The 16,889-nt window shown below is 35.6% G+C and overlaps 1 protein-coding gene and 1 long non-coding RNA gene across 2 annotated transcripts in view; both read left to right on the plus strand.

The window, feature by feature from the left end:
• The window catches only part of LOC139139508 (uncharacterized), a 3,397-nt gene extending 2,991 nt beyond the window's left edge, over nucleotides 1–406 (plus strand). Inside the window, exon 2 of the mRNA XM_070708421.1 lies at nucleotides 350–406. Within this exon, the coding sequence (XP_070564522.1) occupies nucleotides 350–406 (57 nt within the window). The remainder of the gene's footprint in view (nucleotides 1–349) is intronic.
• Nucleotides 407–987: 581 nt separating this feature from the next.
• Nucleotides 988–15,886, plus strand: LOC139138459 (uncharacterized). The gene is made up of 4 exons (XR_011553614.1): nucleotides 988–1,151; nucleotides 13,727–13,916; nucleotides 14,565–14,607; nucleotides 15,788–15,886. It is a non-coding gene; the product is annotated as an uncharacterized lncRNA (long non-coding RNA).
• Nucleotides 15,887–16,889: the final 1,003 nt, after the last annotated feature.

Raw genomic sequence — 16,889 nt, forward strand, 5'->3', positions numbered from 1 at the left:
TATAGTACTGCCAAATATGATACAAATTTCTAAAGGTATTAGTATATTTATTGGAGCAGCTGGTCTGTATGGTAAATCTGGTAGGTTGCTGATTCTGAATGACTTATGCACCCCTTAAGTGAAAGACTTAAACGTTTACTCAAACTTTCCCCAAGAAATCTTTTAATCGTTCGTTTAGAAAATAAAGAAAACACAAGTGTCACTGTGCAAATTTTAGTACCAGAGAAACAAGTTACCCAAGATTTACCAATATTTAAAATTCAAAATGAGTGCCATCTCTGTAAAAAAAATATAAAATCTTCAATATTAAAAAAACCAAGATGATGTTTAAAGTTTTTCTTACTCCAAGGGCTTCAAAATGAGTCCCCCACAGCCGATAGGTCAGAAAAGAATCGGAAGGGTTTGAGCATCAGAGTATCTGTCCCCAAGCCACATTCTACCTTAAACAAAGAAGATAGTTTGGAATCACATTGTACATGAACTTGCATGTAGTGTGTGCTACATATTCAGTAATACCAGTAGCTCTCACAGCCGGCTGCCATTGGCAGCTGAAAGCATCTCACTGATCTGTATGTGTCACGACAGGTGGATGAGAACTTTTTTAGTGGTGACATAATCGCTGCCAAATTGCTTCAGTGTTCTTCATCATACTTTATGGCCCAGGTTCAGTATTTTTTACTGTGATTCAAAAGTGAAAAATGTATGGAAGTACTAAGATAAATTTAAAAATTAAAAATTACTGAAAAGCATCAATATTTTTCATTAAAATTAAGTGTACAGTGTACGTGTATAACATTGCTATTGTTTCAATTTCAACATCTGTCACTAGAAAGAACAATATTCAACATTTCTGTGATTGAACTTCCTGTATGTCAAGGCTTGTCAAAAATTTAGGGCAAATATGTAATTATTTTCCATCAAAGATGGAAATCTGACGTCCATAGGACCCAGCCCTCCTAAAGACTGGCATGTTGTAATTGACAGGTGTTATGAAGTGGTAGTTTTCCAGCTTGAGTTTGATGCAGAGACCAACTCGCTCGTAAGGTACACAGATGAAGATCCAGATGATGTGTTCCCTGTGGCTGATGTTGTTGACTATGGAACTGCCAATGGAAAACCTGTACAGCCTATGTAGCTGTCAAGTTGAATGGGTGAGTATTATAAACAGTTATTGTATTTTGCTGCATGCATAGAGGTTAAATGTACTAGTGTTAATAGAGCTGGTCCAAAACTAATCCTGGTACTACCTATCTAAGCTTTCATCTCCTTAAAACGTACAAACATGAGATATTCATATTCAAAAACAGCAACAATAATTTAAAAGTGTTTTTTAGCTACTATAGACTATAGTCTATAGAAGCTATTGGGATGGGTATCCGTCCGGCGTCCGTCGTCAGTCTGTATGTATGTATGTATGTATGTATGTCCGTTTGTGAGGCGTCCGTCCACTCAAATATCTTGAGAACCGCTGTACTTACTGATTTGATATTTGTTGTGTAGATAAAAAATATGATTTTGAGAAACTATTTTTTAGCTCCCATAGCCATATGTATATATGGCAATGGAAGCTATTCTTATAGGCTAGGAAAATGTCTGTATGTCTGTATGTCTGTATGTCTGTATGTCTGTATGTCTGTATGTCTGTATGTCTGTATGTCTGTATGTCTGTCCGTCAACATCAAAAACTCCAAAACCGCTGTACATTTCATCTTGATATTTGGTGTGTACATGGATGATGGGCTGTAGATGAGATTTTGTTCAAATGAAGTTGTCATTGCCAAAAATATGCAAATTAAGTGAAAAAATGTAAAAACAGTCAAAATTGAAAAAACTCAATAACCACTGAGCAGATTACATGAAAAATTAGCATGTAAGTACTTTGGGCTGACATGAAATGATTGTGGCGCATCTGGGTCAGTATCTTGGACTTGCTATTTTTCATGAATTTTTTTGTAATTTTCTCCCATTTTTGGTCAAAAAATCTCCTGCTCTGAAACCACAAGTCCGATTGATTTGAAACTTGGTATGGAAGTGCATAGGAGTGACCTTTCCCAAATTTGGGCAAATCGTGGTGAAATTTGCATATTTTTAGTTTACACGTCCATAGACTCCCATGTATAAGGCAGATCTCCATAGACTCCCATGTATAAGGCCACAAAAATAAAAATTTAGTTTCTCATCGTATTCATATTGCAAAAAGAGGCAGTGACACAATTTTTAGTCCCCACGGATGAAGTCCAGTGAGCTTATAGATTGGGTCATGTCCGTCTGTTCGTCCATCCGTGAGTCCATCCGTTCACGCAGATATCTCGGATATTTTGACAAAAGTCATGTGACCTTGATGACCTTTGATCTCAAATATACATATTTGTCCATAACTCAGTAACCACAAGTGCTACCACCCTTCATATATGGTATGATGGGACAGCTTATGACGCCAAAATTGTACCTCATTAATTATGCACATATCTAATTTTGAGCGAGCCAATAGAGCTAGAGGTCTGATTTTTGGTATATAGGGATAACTTAGCAAAACAATTTTTTTGACAAAATGTCATGTGACCTCGGTGACCTTTGACCTCAAATATACATATTTGTCCATAACTCAGTAACCACAAGTGCTACAGCCTTCATGTATGGTATGATGGGACACCTTATGACGCCACATATTGTACCTCATTAATTATGCGCATATCTAATTTTGAGCGAGCCAATAGAGCTAGAGGTCTGATTTTGGTATATAGGGATAACTTAGCAAAACAATTTTTTTGACAAAATGTCACGTGACCTCGGTGACCTTTGACCTCAAATGTACATATTTGTCCATAACTCAGTAACACAAGTGCTACAGCCTTCATGTATGGTATGATGGGACACCTTATGACGCCACATATTGTACCTCATTACTTATGCGCATATCTAATTTTGAGCGAGCCAATAGAGCTAGAGGTCTGATTTTCGGTATATAGGGATAACTTAGCAATACAATTTTTTTGACAAAATGTCACGTGACCTCGGTGACCTTTGACCTCAAATGTACATATTTGTCCATAACTCAGTAACCACAAGTGCTACTCCCTTCATGTATGGTATGACGGGACAGCTTATGACGCCACATATTGTACCTCATAATTATGCACATATCTAATTTTGAGCGAGCCAATAGAGCTAGAGGTCTGATTTTTGGTATATAGGGATAACTTAGCAAAACAATTTTTTTGACAAAATGTCACGTGACCTCGGTGACCTTTGACCTCAAATATACATATTTTTCCATAACTCGGTAACCACAAGTGCTACACCCTTCATGTTTGGTATGATTGGACACCTTATGACGCCACATACTGTACCTCAATAATTATGTGCATATCTCATTCTGAGTGAGCCAATAGAGCTGGATGTCTGATTTTTGGTATATAGGGATAACTATAGGAGAGAAATTTTTTGACCAAATGTCATGTGATCTCGATGACCTTTTACCTAAAGTATATGTTTATGTCAATAAATAAGTAACCACAAGTGCTATGTCCTTTGTATTTAGTAGGATGGGAGACCTTATGACAACACACGCTTTACCTCATTAATTATGTACACATCTAATTCTGGGCAAGCGAATAGAGCTAGAGATCTGATTTTTTGGCATATAGGGATTAATTAGCAATATAATTTTTTTTTTCAAAATGTCATGTGACCTCGATGACCTTTGACCTTGATTATACATATATATGCATATTTCAGTAACCACAAGTTCTATACCCTCCAATTTTGATAGGATATAGACCTTAAGATGTCACATCTTGTACCTCATTTATAATGCGCATATGTATTTCTTGGCTGGCCAATACTGCTAGAGGTCTGATCTTTTTTCCCGATTTAGAACCATAACTTAGACATGCCTCATGTGTTTCAAATTGGGAACAACGACATAGACCTATGTGCCCATAGATCTCAACATATACACTCCAGTGATACTTCTTAATGACCACATTTTCCTGCCCCATCAAGACTAATACTCCTATTACAAGTGGGGACTATGTCATTGTAAATGACTTGTTGAGTTAATGGTTGTATCACAGTATTCGATATATCTAATTCTGTATTTTTTCCATTTTATATTCTGAATAATTACATTAAACATATTTCACTGTCTCCAGTACATTTCATTTAAGTATTTTCACTTCATGCACTTTATCCCTTTCACACATGTTCAAATATCTGACCAGAGAACAAACACTAAATAGTCCAGGATGGGAGCTACAGTGTCATTGACGCTATTTTTTAATTTTTTGATATTGTTGAAAATAGGCAAATTAATGCCAAAAAAGGTGTTTTTGGTAAAAAATCTTCTTCTTCATAACCGCTGGTCAGACAGCTTTGTTATTTGGTATACAGGTCCCTAGGGGTAACCCAACTTAGATTTGTTCAAATTGTGATGAAATATGCAAATGTGTATTTTTAAGGAATTTTTTTGTCATTTTTGGTCAAAATTTGACTTGAATTGTATGTAATTTTTGTACTGTATAAACCCTATCAATTCACCCAGAAAAAATAATTAATATGATTTTAAATAATTGAATTAATTAGGAAATCATCAAAGCCAAAATAATTTTTATGTAGAATTATCAGAAAGTTCAACCTTTTTTGACAGTTCGTAGTGAAATGCTTACCATCTTGGAGGATTAAAACATGTAAACGCAACTTTCCTGAATCCCAACTTTGACATATTCTGAACCGTCATTTATTGTGCCCTGTATGTTATCTAACAGAAATTGCTCAAAATAGTCAATAGAGATAGAGATAGAGAAAGTTCTAATTTCCATTTATGGTTGACTTGGTAAGGATAAAATAAAATTACTTTTTGAGGAAAAAAATAGAGTGGTCAATTAAAAGAGTGGTCAAAGTGATAGGGTTTTTATGGTAAAGCTTTGCTGTAAGATTCCTCATGTGCTATTTATAGCAATTGTGCAATCTGTGTAAACAGTGCAATGAAAGTTACATGATTCCTTATAAATGCTTTTGATGACCTTGAACTTCTTAAGTTTCAAACATTTGTCTCTTCAGTGTGCTTTCTTTGAGTATGCACAGTCTCAACTTATTCAACAGAACTCACTTACAATGTTAATGAAAGATATCCACCTTCTTCATCAATACATGTGTCACAAAAGGTTATTCTCTACATATACACAGCAGAGCTCTGTCAACTGTTGAGTTGCTTGTTTTTTCAAAACCGCTGGTCAGACAGCTTTAACATTTGGTTTTCAAGTCCCTAGGATGACCTATTAAAGTGAGATAATTTCATACAGTCAGGAAATACTTAATTTTGTATCCATGTCTATTGTAGCTTCAGGACTTTGGCCCTATGTTTTTTTCTATTCCAAAAAATTACGCATCCAAATTCAAGTGTTGGTTTTTCAGTGAAAAGGATGACTTTTCAAAATCAATGGACACACATAGAAGTTAGCTCCATATGCAAATTCATCAAAATTCAGTCTGATAATGTAACTGTAACTTCCAGGTTTGAAAGGATTAATCTTAGTTTGTAATCAAAAGTCAAATGCAATTTTTCATCATAACATATTACTCAGGCAAGGTCAACTGTGTATCCACAAACACCTGAAGTCAGAACTTTATTTTTTGTGTCGTACTTTAGGGTGATCATTCGTTGGCCAATTTTTAGCTCCCATAGCCATATGTATATATGGCAATGGAAGCTATTCTTATAGGCTAGGAAAATGTCTGTATGTCTGTACGTCTGTATGTCTGTATGTCTGTACGTCTGTATGTCTGTATGTCTGTATGTCTGTATGTCTGTCCGTCAACATCAAAAACTCCAAAACCGCTGTACATTTCATCTTGATATTTGGTGTGTACATGGATGATGGGCTGTAGATGAGATTTTGTTCAAATGAAGTTGTCATTGCCAAAAATATGCAAATTAAGTGAAAAAAATGTAAAAACAGTCAAAATTGAAAAAACTCAATAACCACTGAGCAGATTACATGAAAAATTAGCATGTAAGTACTTTGGGCTGACATGAAATGATTGTGCCATCTTGGGTCAGTATCTTGGACTTGCTATTTTTCATGAATTTTTTTGTAATTTTCTCCCATTTTTGGTCAAAAAATCTCCTGCTCTGAAACCACAAGTCCGATTGATTTGAAACTTGGTATGGAAGTGCATAGGAGTGACCTTTCCCAAATTTGGGCAAATCGTGGTGAAATTTGCATATTTTTAGTTTACACGTCCATAGACTCCCATGTATAAGGCAGATCTCCATAGACTCCCATGTATAAGGCACAAAAAATAAAATTTAGTTTCTCATCGTATTCATATTGCAAAAAGGATGCAGTGACACAATTTTTAGTCCCCACGGATGAAGTCCAGTGAGCTTATAGATTGGGTCATGTCCGTCTGTTCGTCCATCCGTGAGTCCATCCGTTCACGCAGATATCTCGGATATTTTGACAAAATGTCATGTGACCTTGATGCCTTTGATCTCAAATATACATATTTGTCCATAACTCAGTAACCACAAGTGCTACCACCCTTCATATATGGTATGATGGGACAGCTTATGACGCCACAAATTGTACCTCATTAATTATGCACATATCTAATTTTGAGCGAGCCAATAGAGCTAGAGGTCTGATTTTTGGTATATAGGGATAACTTAGCAAAACAATTTTTTTGACAAAATGTCATGTGACCTCAGTGACCTTTGACCTCAAATATACATATTTGTCCATAACTCAGTAACCACAAGTGCTACAGCCTTCATGTATGGTATGATGGGACACCTTATGACGCCACATATTGTACCTCATTAATTATGCGCATATCTAATTTTGAGCAAGCCAATAGAGCTAGAGGTCTGATTTTTGGTATATAGGGATAACTTAGCAAAACAATTTTTTTGACAAAATGTCACGTGACCTCGGTGACCTTTGACCTCAAATATACATATTTGTCCATAACTCAGTAACCACAAGTGCTACAGCCTTCATGTATGGTATGATGGGACACCTTATGACGCCACATATTGTACCTCATTAATTATGCGCATATCTAATTTTGAGCGAGCCAATAGAGCTAGAGGTCTGATTTTTGGTATATAGGGAACTTAGCAGTACAATTTTTTTGACAAAATGTCACGTGACCTCGGTGACCTTTGACCTCAAATATACATATTTGTCCATAACTCAGTAACCACAAGTGCTACAGCTTCATGTATGGTATGATGGGACACCTTATGACGCCACATATTGTACCTCATTAATTATGTGCATATCTAATTTTGAGCGAGCCAATAGAGCTGGAGGTCTGATTTTTGAATATATATAGGGATAACTTAGCAAAACAATTTTTTTGACAAAATGTCACGTGACCTCGGTGACCTTTGACCTCAAATATACATATTTGTCCATAACCCAGTAACCACAAGTGCTACAGCCTTCATGTATGGTATGATGGGACACCTTATGACGCCACATATTGTACCTCATTAATTATGCACATATCTAATTTTGAGCGAGCCAATAGAGCTAGAGGTCTGATTTTTGGTATATAGGGATAACTTAGCAATACAATTGTTTTGACAAAATGTCACGTGACCTCGGTGACCTTTGACCTCAAATATACATATTTTTCCATAACTCGGTAACCACAAGTGCTACACCCTTCATGTTTGGTATGATTGGACACCTTATGACGCCACATACTGTACCTCAATAATTATGTGCATATCTCATTCTGAGCGAGCCAATAGAGCTGGATGTCTGATTTTTGGTATATAGGGATAACTATAGGAGAGAAATTTTTTGACCAAATGTCATGTGATCTCGATGACCTTTTACCTAAAATATATGTTTATGTCAATAAATAAGTAACCACAAGTGCTATGTCCTTTGTATTTAGTAGGATGGGAGACCTTATGACAACACACGCTTTACCTCATTAATTATGTACACATCTAATTCTGGGCAAGCGAATAGAGCTAGAGATCTGATTTTTTGGCATATAGGGATTAATTAGCAATATAATTTTTTTTTTCAAAATGTCATGTGACCTCGATGACCTTTGACCTTGATTATACATATATGCATATTTCAGTAACCACAAGTTCTATACCCTCCAATTTTGATAGGATATTAGACCTAAGATGTCACATCTTGTACCTCATTTATAATGCGCATATGTATTTCTTGGCTGGCCAATACTGCTAGAGGTCTGATCTTTTTTCCCGATTTAGAACCATAACTTAGACATGCCTCATGTGTTTCACATTGGGAACAACGACATAGACCTATGTGCCCATAGATCTCAACATATACACTCCAGTGATACTTCTTAATGACCACATTTTCCTGCCCCATCAAGACTAATACTCCTATTACAAGTGGGGACTATGTCATTGTAAATGACTTGTTGAGTTAATGGTTGTATCACAGTATTCGATATATCTAATTCTGTATTTTTTCCATTTTATATTCTGAATAATTACATTAACCTCAGAGCGCTGAATACTTTCTATGGCCATTTCCCGTGCGCTGAATAAAATAATGACGTAACACAGTAATTGCACTGTCTCATTCATTGATACTTTATTGCAATAAGAATTGTCCAATCTGGACAATGTATATATGAAATGCAATCTACATTTCATGAGCTGTCCATCTGTGATGTCATAATTGATTAAATATGATAAATACAATGGAATTTTGGGGCTAAAAGTTGGGTTTTTGGTAAAAAATTGTTAAAAAACATATTTTCAGATGCTTTCCTGAAATAATCTGTAAAAAATGGCATTCACATGGCAAAATTTCATTCATGGCACCGGCATGTCATATTGCATTGTTTAGAAATTGATATTTACACAAAAAGTGGTATAAACAAGTAAACAAAAACAAGTAAACAATCAAATGGCCAAGCCAAGTATCCATAGCAGAATACTACAATAGAGTTACACTGGCCTTGTTATCTACATTGTACTGCAGTAAGAAATGGTCAAAGCTAGTCAATGTCCATATAAAAATACATTCTACATTTCATGAGTTGTTTGTTTGTGATCACATCATTGATGAATTATGACAAATAAATAGAAATTTTGGGCTAAAAAGTGGGTTTTTGGTAAAAAAACATCTAAAAATACATATTTTCATATGTTTTTCTAGAAGAATTTATAAAAGTGGCAATGGAATGGCAAAATTTCATTCATGACACAAGCATGTCATATTGCATTGTTTAGAAATTGATATTTACACAAAAAAGTGGTATAAACAAGTAAACAAAAACAAGTAAACAATCAAATGGCCAAGCCAAGTATCCATAGCAGAATACTACAATAGAGTTACACTGGCCTTGTTATCTACATTGTACTGCAGTAAGAAATGGTCAAAGCTAGCAATGTCCATATAAAAATACATTCTACATTTCATGAGTTGTTTGTTTGTGATCACATCATTGATGAATTATGACAAATAAATAGAAATTTTGGGCTAAAAAGTGGGTTTTTGGTAAAAAAACATCTAAAAATACATATTTTCATATGTTTTCTAGAAGAATCTATAAAAGTGGCAATGGAATGGCAAAATTTCATTCATGACACAAGCATGTCATATTGCATTGTTTAGAAAATGATATTTACACAAAAAAGTGGTATAAACAAGTAAACACAAACAAGTAAACAAACAAATGGCCAAGCCAAGTATCCATAGCAGAATACTACAGTAGAGTTACACTGGCCTTCGTATCTACATTGTACTGCAGTAAGAAATGGTCAAAGCTAGGCAATGTCCATATAAAAATACATTCTACATTTCATGAGTTGTTTGTCTGTGTTGACATCATTTATGAATTGTGACAAATAAATAGGATTTTGGGGTTAAAAAGTGGGTTTTTGGTAAAAAATATCTAAAAATACATATTTTCATATGTTTTTGTAGAAGAATCTATAAAAAGTGGCATTCACATTGCAAAATTTCATTCATGGCACCAGCATGTCATATTGAATTGTTTAGAAATTGATATTTACACAAAAAAGTGGTATAAACAAGTAAACAAAAACAAGTAAACAAACAAATGGCCAAGCCAAGTATCCATAGCAGAATACTACAATAGAGTTACACTGGCCTTGTTATCTACATTGTACTGCAGTAAGAAATGGTCAAAGCTAGGCAATGTCCATATAAAAATACATTCTACATTCCATGAGTTGTTTGTTGTGATGACATCATTGATGAATTATGACAAATAAATAGGATTTTGGGGCTAAAAAGTGGGTTTTTGGTAAAAAATATCTAAAAATACATTTTCATACGTTTTTCTGAAGAATCTATAAAAAGTGGCATTCACATGGCAAAATTTCATTCATGGCACCAGCATGTCATATTGCATTGTTTAGAAATTGATATTTACACAAAAAAGTCGTATAAACAAGTAAACAAAAACAAGTAAACAAACAAATGGCCAAGCCAAGTATCCATAGCAGAATACTACAATAGAGTTACTCTTGCCTTGTTATCTACATTTTACTGCAGTACGAAATTCATGTGTACACATGTAAATTGAACAAAATCTCACATATAAATTCACACAAACAATGTAAACAAACATTTGTAAATATTCTTGACACATGTGTAAAAAGCTGTCAATACTTTTTCTCAGAATATCTTAAAAAAACCACTTAGTAATTCAGTTATTGTTTGTCAGAACGGATCAATTTGAAATTCACATCAATCTCATTTTCCTTCTCTGGATATCACTACTTTGAAAATGTAAATATATTACATTGTAAATAAAAATTGCATTGTAAATAAAAACTGTAAATAAAAATTTTGCAATGAAAAGAGACACGACCCTGGCAGTAAGATGGCAGTGAACTTCGAAAACAGAAGTACTGGATGGAAATCAAAAAAAGGTAAGTACATATCTTCTCAATATTATTTACAACTGTTTTACATTCATAATAATAATAACTGTTTTGTATTTTCATGTAAATAAAAGCTGAAGACTTCAACAAGTTGAATTTATAAATTTTCAAGAATAAATATGGGTGAAATTGATTTATCTGATCAGACAGAATTGACAAACAATTTCTTTCAATTTCATTTCATTTTAGTTGTGAATATCAGTTTGAAATAAGTGATTAACTACTAAACACTATCATCTTTTTTTGCAATCTCAATTGAAAATGTTTTACAAATTTTACAAACAACAATGAAATGCTTGAGAACATTTATTCTGGTCCCTAGACAAACATTCATTTGCAATTCTTTGAATTTGAGCACTGAAGATTATTTATTCTTCGCGTGCTTGCTGGTAATTTATGACTGTGTGATACACAGTGTAGCATGGAACCACACATAAAGCCACTTGACAACTACCACACTGGAATGATGTTTCTCTGCGCTGATCTTTTGAAGTACAAACCCTACATACTCGTGTTACACGAGGTTTTTTAGCACCTTCTTTTGGACGGATGCGTTCTAGTGGGTGATCCTTATGTTACCATTGACTCTATCTGGTCTATCCTGCAGTGACCTTCTACCTCTTACACTGGGCTTTCTGTAATTTTGTGATTCTTTGATCAAATTGTGGGCAAGAGAAGACAAGAATTTGTAGTGTGTCATTTTTTTTACACCTTCTAGAGACTCATTTGCACATTTTTTCCATAGAATGTAAGCATTGTAACAGCACAGTTGAAAATATAAAAGAATGTTTTACGAGGAATACTGAAATATTTCATCAGCTGATCAGATAAATCAACTCCCCCCATATTGTTGTTGTAATCAAGAACACATTCAGGTTTATGGGAAATTGCCAGCTCTATCAGGTTTAGTGATATTCACTTTCATCACAGCTCGGTGGAAAGTTGACAACAATGTTACGTCCTTCTTATCATGCCACTTCAGCGCTAACAAATTCTCACGACGCCGGAAGACAGATTCCCCTGGCTTTAGCTTTGGTTTCAGACCGTCTGGCATTTCTGCTCGATTTGTACGGACAGTTCCACAAGCCATAGTACCTTCAGCAAGAAGTGTATCCATGAGGTCAGGGCTGGTATAATAGTTGTCGGTGTATAATTTATACCCTTTGTTTAGAAGGTCGCATTCCTGCATCAAACCCATGACAACATCTTTCGAACTGACATGTAGTACGGTACCATCATCATCGAGAACTTTGCCGGTGTAAAACCTGATACCGGAAGTGTAGCCAGAGACACTCTCACACAGCTTGTACGCTTTGATGCCGAATTTATCAGGTTTGATAGGAATGTAAACCTTAAATCTCAACTTGCCTTTCCATGGTACCATGGCTTCGTCAACTGTGATATGCTGGTGAGGGATGTACACTGTCCTGAACCGGGGTACGACGGAGTCGATAATCGGTCTGACCTTGAAGAGTGGATCGTGACCTGGATGACCGGGTGGAACGTACTGGTTGTTGTCGTTCAGGTGTAGCATTTCCAAAATAATTTCAAACCGGTCTCTGGACATCGTTTCACGGAAGCCAGGAGTCTGGAGGAGCTGGTCTGTGGTCCAATAGCTTTCAATGTCCCGTTTTTCAACCAGTGCCATCATGATACATATGGCGAGAAACACCTTGACGTCGTCAGTGTTGACATCAGACCATTTACGGAAACGGGAATAGTTATCCAGCCTACCTCTATCTCTCAGGAACGATATTCTGGCAGCAGCGTAACGATTGGTTTCGGTCGCAATAAGATTGTAATCACCATCATTAAAAAAAAGTTTCAAAAAATCGAGTGGGCACACTTCAGGACCGAACGGTATGTTTTCAGGTGACGTCAGACCAGGCTCACCGTCGAACGGCAGCTCGACAAAACCAGCTGCCATGGTTTCAATGGAATCGTGTACGTCCCATCGGAGTGCCTTCTCACGCTCGGTCAAATCAGTTTCATCATCACTTTGACAGGGTTCGGTCGGAAAGTCACCATATCTCAGCTCCTCGAGCGTAAAACCTTCAAAATCAACATCATCGTCGCTTGAATCGGCAAAGATCTCGGCCAAAACATCGCCAACGGTCGTCATTTTGAATCGTATCAGTGGGCAAACGACTAACTTTTTTTTCCCGTTCTATTTCAGGTAGTGACGTCATTTGGATCACGTGATCGGCTTTTCCCGGGTTAAAAGTTGAAGGACACTGGATGATGATTGGATAACAAGCATATTTTCCCCGCCTTGATGCATGCAAATACCCCAAAGACGTGAATATATTATGTTAATGTCAAAACGACATATCTCGGTATCCGCGCAGGCGCAAATGGCCATTTAAACGAGATTTTTCGTTATCCCGCGCTCTGAGGGTTAAACATATTTCACTGTCTCCAGTACATTTCATTTAAGTATTTTCACTTCATGCACTTTATCCCTTTCACACATGTTCAAATATCTGACCAGGGAACAAATACTAAATAGTCCAGGATGGGAGCTACAGTGTCATTGACGCTATTTTTACCTTTCCTGGTCTTTCTGTCTTCAGTTAATATGCACTATCCAAATTCTTTGCTTCAAATGTTGTCAGCAAATTCCTTGGTTTTACAGTAGTTCTAGTTTAATATAAAAAATGTGATAGCACTTAAGTACCATTTTTAGCTTGCCTTAAACTTATTTGTATACAACAGGACAATTTTTTGAATCAGTTACTTTTCACCCTTTCTGAGAATGAGAGATAGGCATACCTAACTTTAAGTCATTTTCTTTTGTAGAAATGACTTCAAAGAATACGTTCAGGTTGGCTCTGAGAGTCGAACGTCATGCCAGGGCAGTGATGAAAGCTCCAGGAAGCGCCGAGATACCGTTGTCTTTGGTGACTCAGTCTACAATGGGGAACTGGAACCAGAGACTGTATATCAAGCCTTCGTCAGGGCGTATGTTGATGATCCTAACGGGGGAGAGGTAAGTCATTAACTAAACACAGACATATATGTGTGGTTACTCTCTGACTTTTGATACGATGGAGTCAGAAATGACAGTAAGACTTCAGGTACATATACCTTGGAGCCAGATAGTAACATTGTAAGATTGTATGCAAATTGTAAGTTAGCCTTCAACCAATCTCTGTTTTCATCACATAATTTTAATGAAAAGTTGGAGTATATTAGCTTGCGTAAAAAGTAACAATCATGTTTCTTTAGAAAATTTATCAAAAACAGGAACATCCATATTAAGCTGTGTTTCAATGAATGATGTCTCCAACATTGCTCATTTGGAAACTGGTGTTCAAGGACAAGCTCCAAATGTGTGGCTTTTTGCTGATTTGTTGTGCGAATGGTTTTTCTTTTCTTCTCAAAACCATATAGCATAGTAGCCATTACTTTGATTTGTCATTACGATTTGAAGTAATTCACTTCTGGAGGCCAAAAATTTGAATTCAGTCAGTTTTAGATTTTGAAGGTGAATAGACTTCCTTGAGCAAATAGTGAGTGTATAGAGCTTTCATTTTTAAACATGTGTGTTATCTTATGAAGACAAGGCACTGTTGACGAAACAGTCAACTCTTATCAGGGAGATTTGCTGAATGGTGTTTTATTCTTGTAATTACAGCCATACTATAAATCAAGCCCATTCATCGAACCTGTGAGAACAAGTGAGTTTCATTTGCAATTGAATTGATTAAATCTACTGTTTCTATTTTATCATAAGGTCCCACTGCACTGCAATCCTAAATCTCTTAGAAAATTGCCAGCGTGGAATTTCGTTAGTGGTTTTCTCACCCTATTCATGAAGTGTTGTGTACTAAAGATTTCTGTACAAGACCTGCGTCTTCAGGTACCCTGTGTAGTTCTCAAGGTAGCATAAAGATATATTTTTGATTTGTCCTGTGCTGTCTCCTTTCTAGTATTATTTATCATGTACAGGTTAATGTACCTCTATTAATGTATACCGGTGCAGAGATTACATTTTGTTTGTAGCCGCCAATATCTCTAGATATGATGCACACTGCAATATTAATATAGATTGTGTAGATACAAAGTTGATGCTGTGTAATTACTGAGACTATTCCATTTCCTTATGGCTAAGATTATGAAGTGATCATGACATGGAATTGTAATTTTTCATTGGACATTGGGGTCAAAGTTTTTAGTATAAGATTACGTTAGACTGGCCTAGCTGTTATATTTTCACAGACATAATGCGCTTGACAGGATGAGCACAATATACTACAGGCTGGTCTAATTGACACAAATTGTGGTGATATTAAATATTTACAAGGATAATGCTGTCTTTACCAGGCCTTGAAAACATTGTCACAACAATATTTCTATAAAATTCACCACCACTTCTTATTGTGACTTATGATTTATTGAATTAATACAATGTTGGTCATAGAGTTGTGGTCACAGTTAACTCAGTAATACCACCAACCAACGTATACTACCCGGTACTCCTTTACATGAAAATCTTGCACAGTTTTGCATACGAGACCAGGCTGGAGTTTTGTGATTGTGTACGGTACATCCAGTGTCACACATACCGTACACACCATCACATGTTGAAAACCAAAGCCACTCAGCCACGCTAAGATTACAGATATTGTATGTGCATCATAACCATAAATGAAGTGTCTGCATTTATTAGGAAACCCACTCCTATTTCTACTTTTCCATAGAGAATACTTTATCAAAAAAACTTTCACATCATAATTGAAGTATCTGTACAACATTATTTACACGTACATCTTGTAGTTTGTGTCATCATGTATGTCAAATTCAGTACCAACAAATGTTTTTCATTCTTAACTTTACCAATGTTCCTTTTTCCATCAGCGTCCGCACCACCCACAGCTGCCATAGCTGCCATCAGTGTTGTTGTCATCATTCTTATCATTGCCATCATCATTCTCACAGTGTTGTTGGTGAGGTATGTCCATCTCACAGATTACATCCAACTTTGAATCACAAAACAGTTGTTTATATCACTCGCAATAGAAAGAAATTACACCTCTGTGTGTTTTATCCATCTACATAGTGTTTTCCCCAAGGTAAGAGATTGCCTAGAAACTTTTCTTTCAGGATTGGATAGTATTGTCAATAGTTCATTTCATGTTATTGATAGATAGTCTTCCAGCTTTCTAAATGTGCCTTGAAGAGAACCCATGTGTGGAATCCCTCAGCTTCCATAAATGCTTTTGCATTCAGTTTAATGACTGTATTAGCATGCCAATTGAATTTTCACATTATCACATTCCACGGGAAAGGAAAAAGTTTTGTTTCACTCAAAATGTAACTATAGTTGGGATTCTGTATTACACACGATAGTTTATCCACCCTGGCAATGTCACTGCTGTCCAATTATGCGACTGCATTTGCAGTAACTTTGAACATTTGAACAGCTTACCACCTGTAATGAAAATACCAGATATGAACTGAATATGTTTTACAACAGATTCATTAATAGTAGTACGCTTCACAGAACAATGAGATAAATGTTATCACTATATGTAACAGGTATTTTTCAACTTCGCACAGTACTCTCAGAGTTTAATCACTAATTACAAAACTTTATTTAATATGCAAATGAGCTGTTAATTAACTTGGCACTGCTCAATGCTTTATGGGACAATTAGATATCCATCAGATCAACATTTGTAGCAGTTTTATTTAATTTAATGCTGTAATTTTAGAGTAATGTCAATAATTACAAAGTTCATTAAATATGCAAATAAACCCTAAATTAACTTGACACTGTTCAATGATTCATAGCACAATTAAATATTTATCAAATCAATATCTGTAGCACGTTTCACAAAATTTTGGTGCCGAAATTTCAGAGTTATATACCTAATTACAAAGTTTATTAAATATGCAAATGAACCTTAATTAACTTTACACTACTAAATGCTTTACAACACAGTTAGATATCTGTCAT

Source organism: Ptychodera flava, chromosome 8 (assembly GCF_041260155.1).
Source record: "Ptychodera flava strain L36383 chromosome 8, AS_Pfla_20210202, whole genome shotgun sequence".
NCBI lineage: Eukaryota > Metazoa > Hemichordata > Enteropneusta > Ptychoderidae > Ptychodera > Ptychodera flava.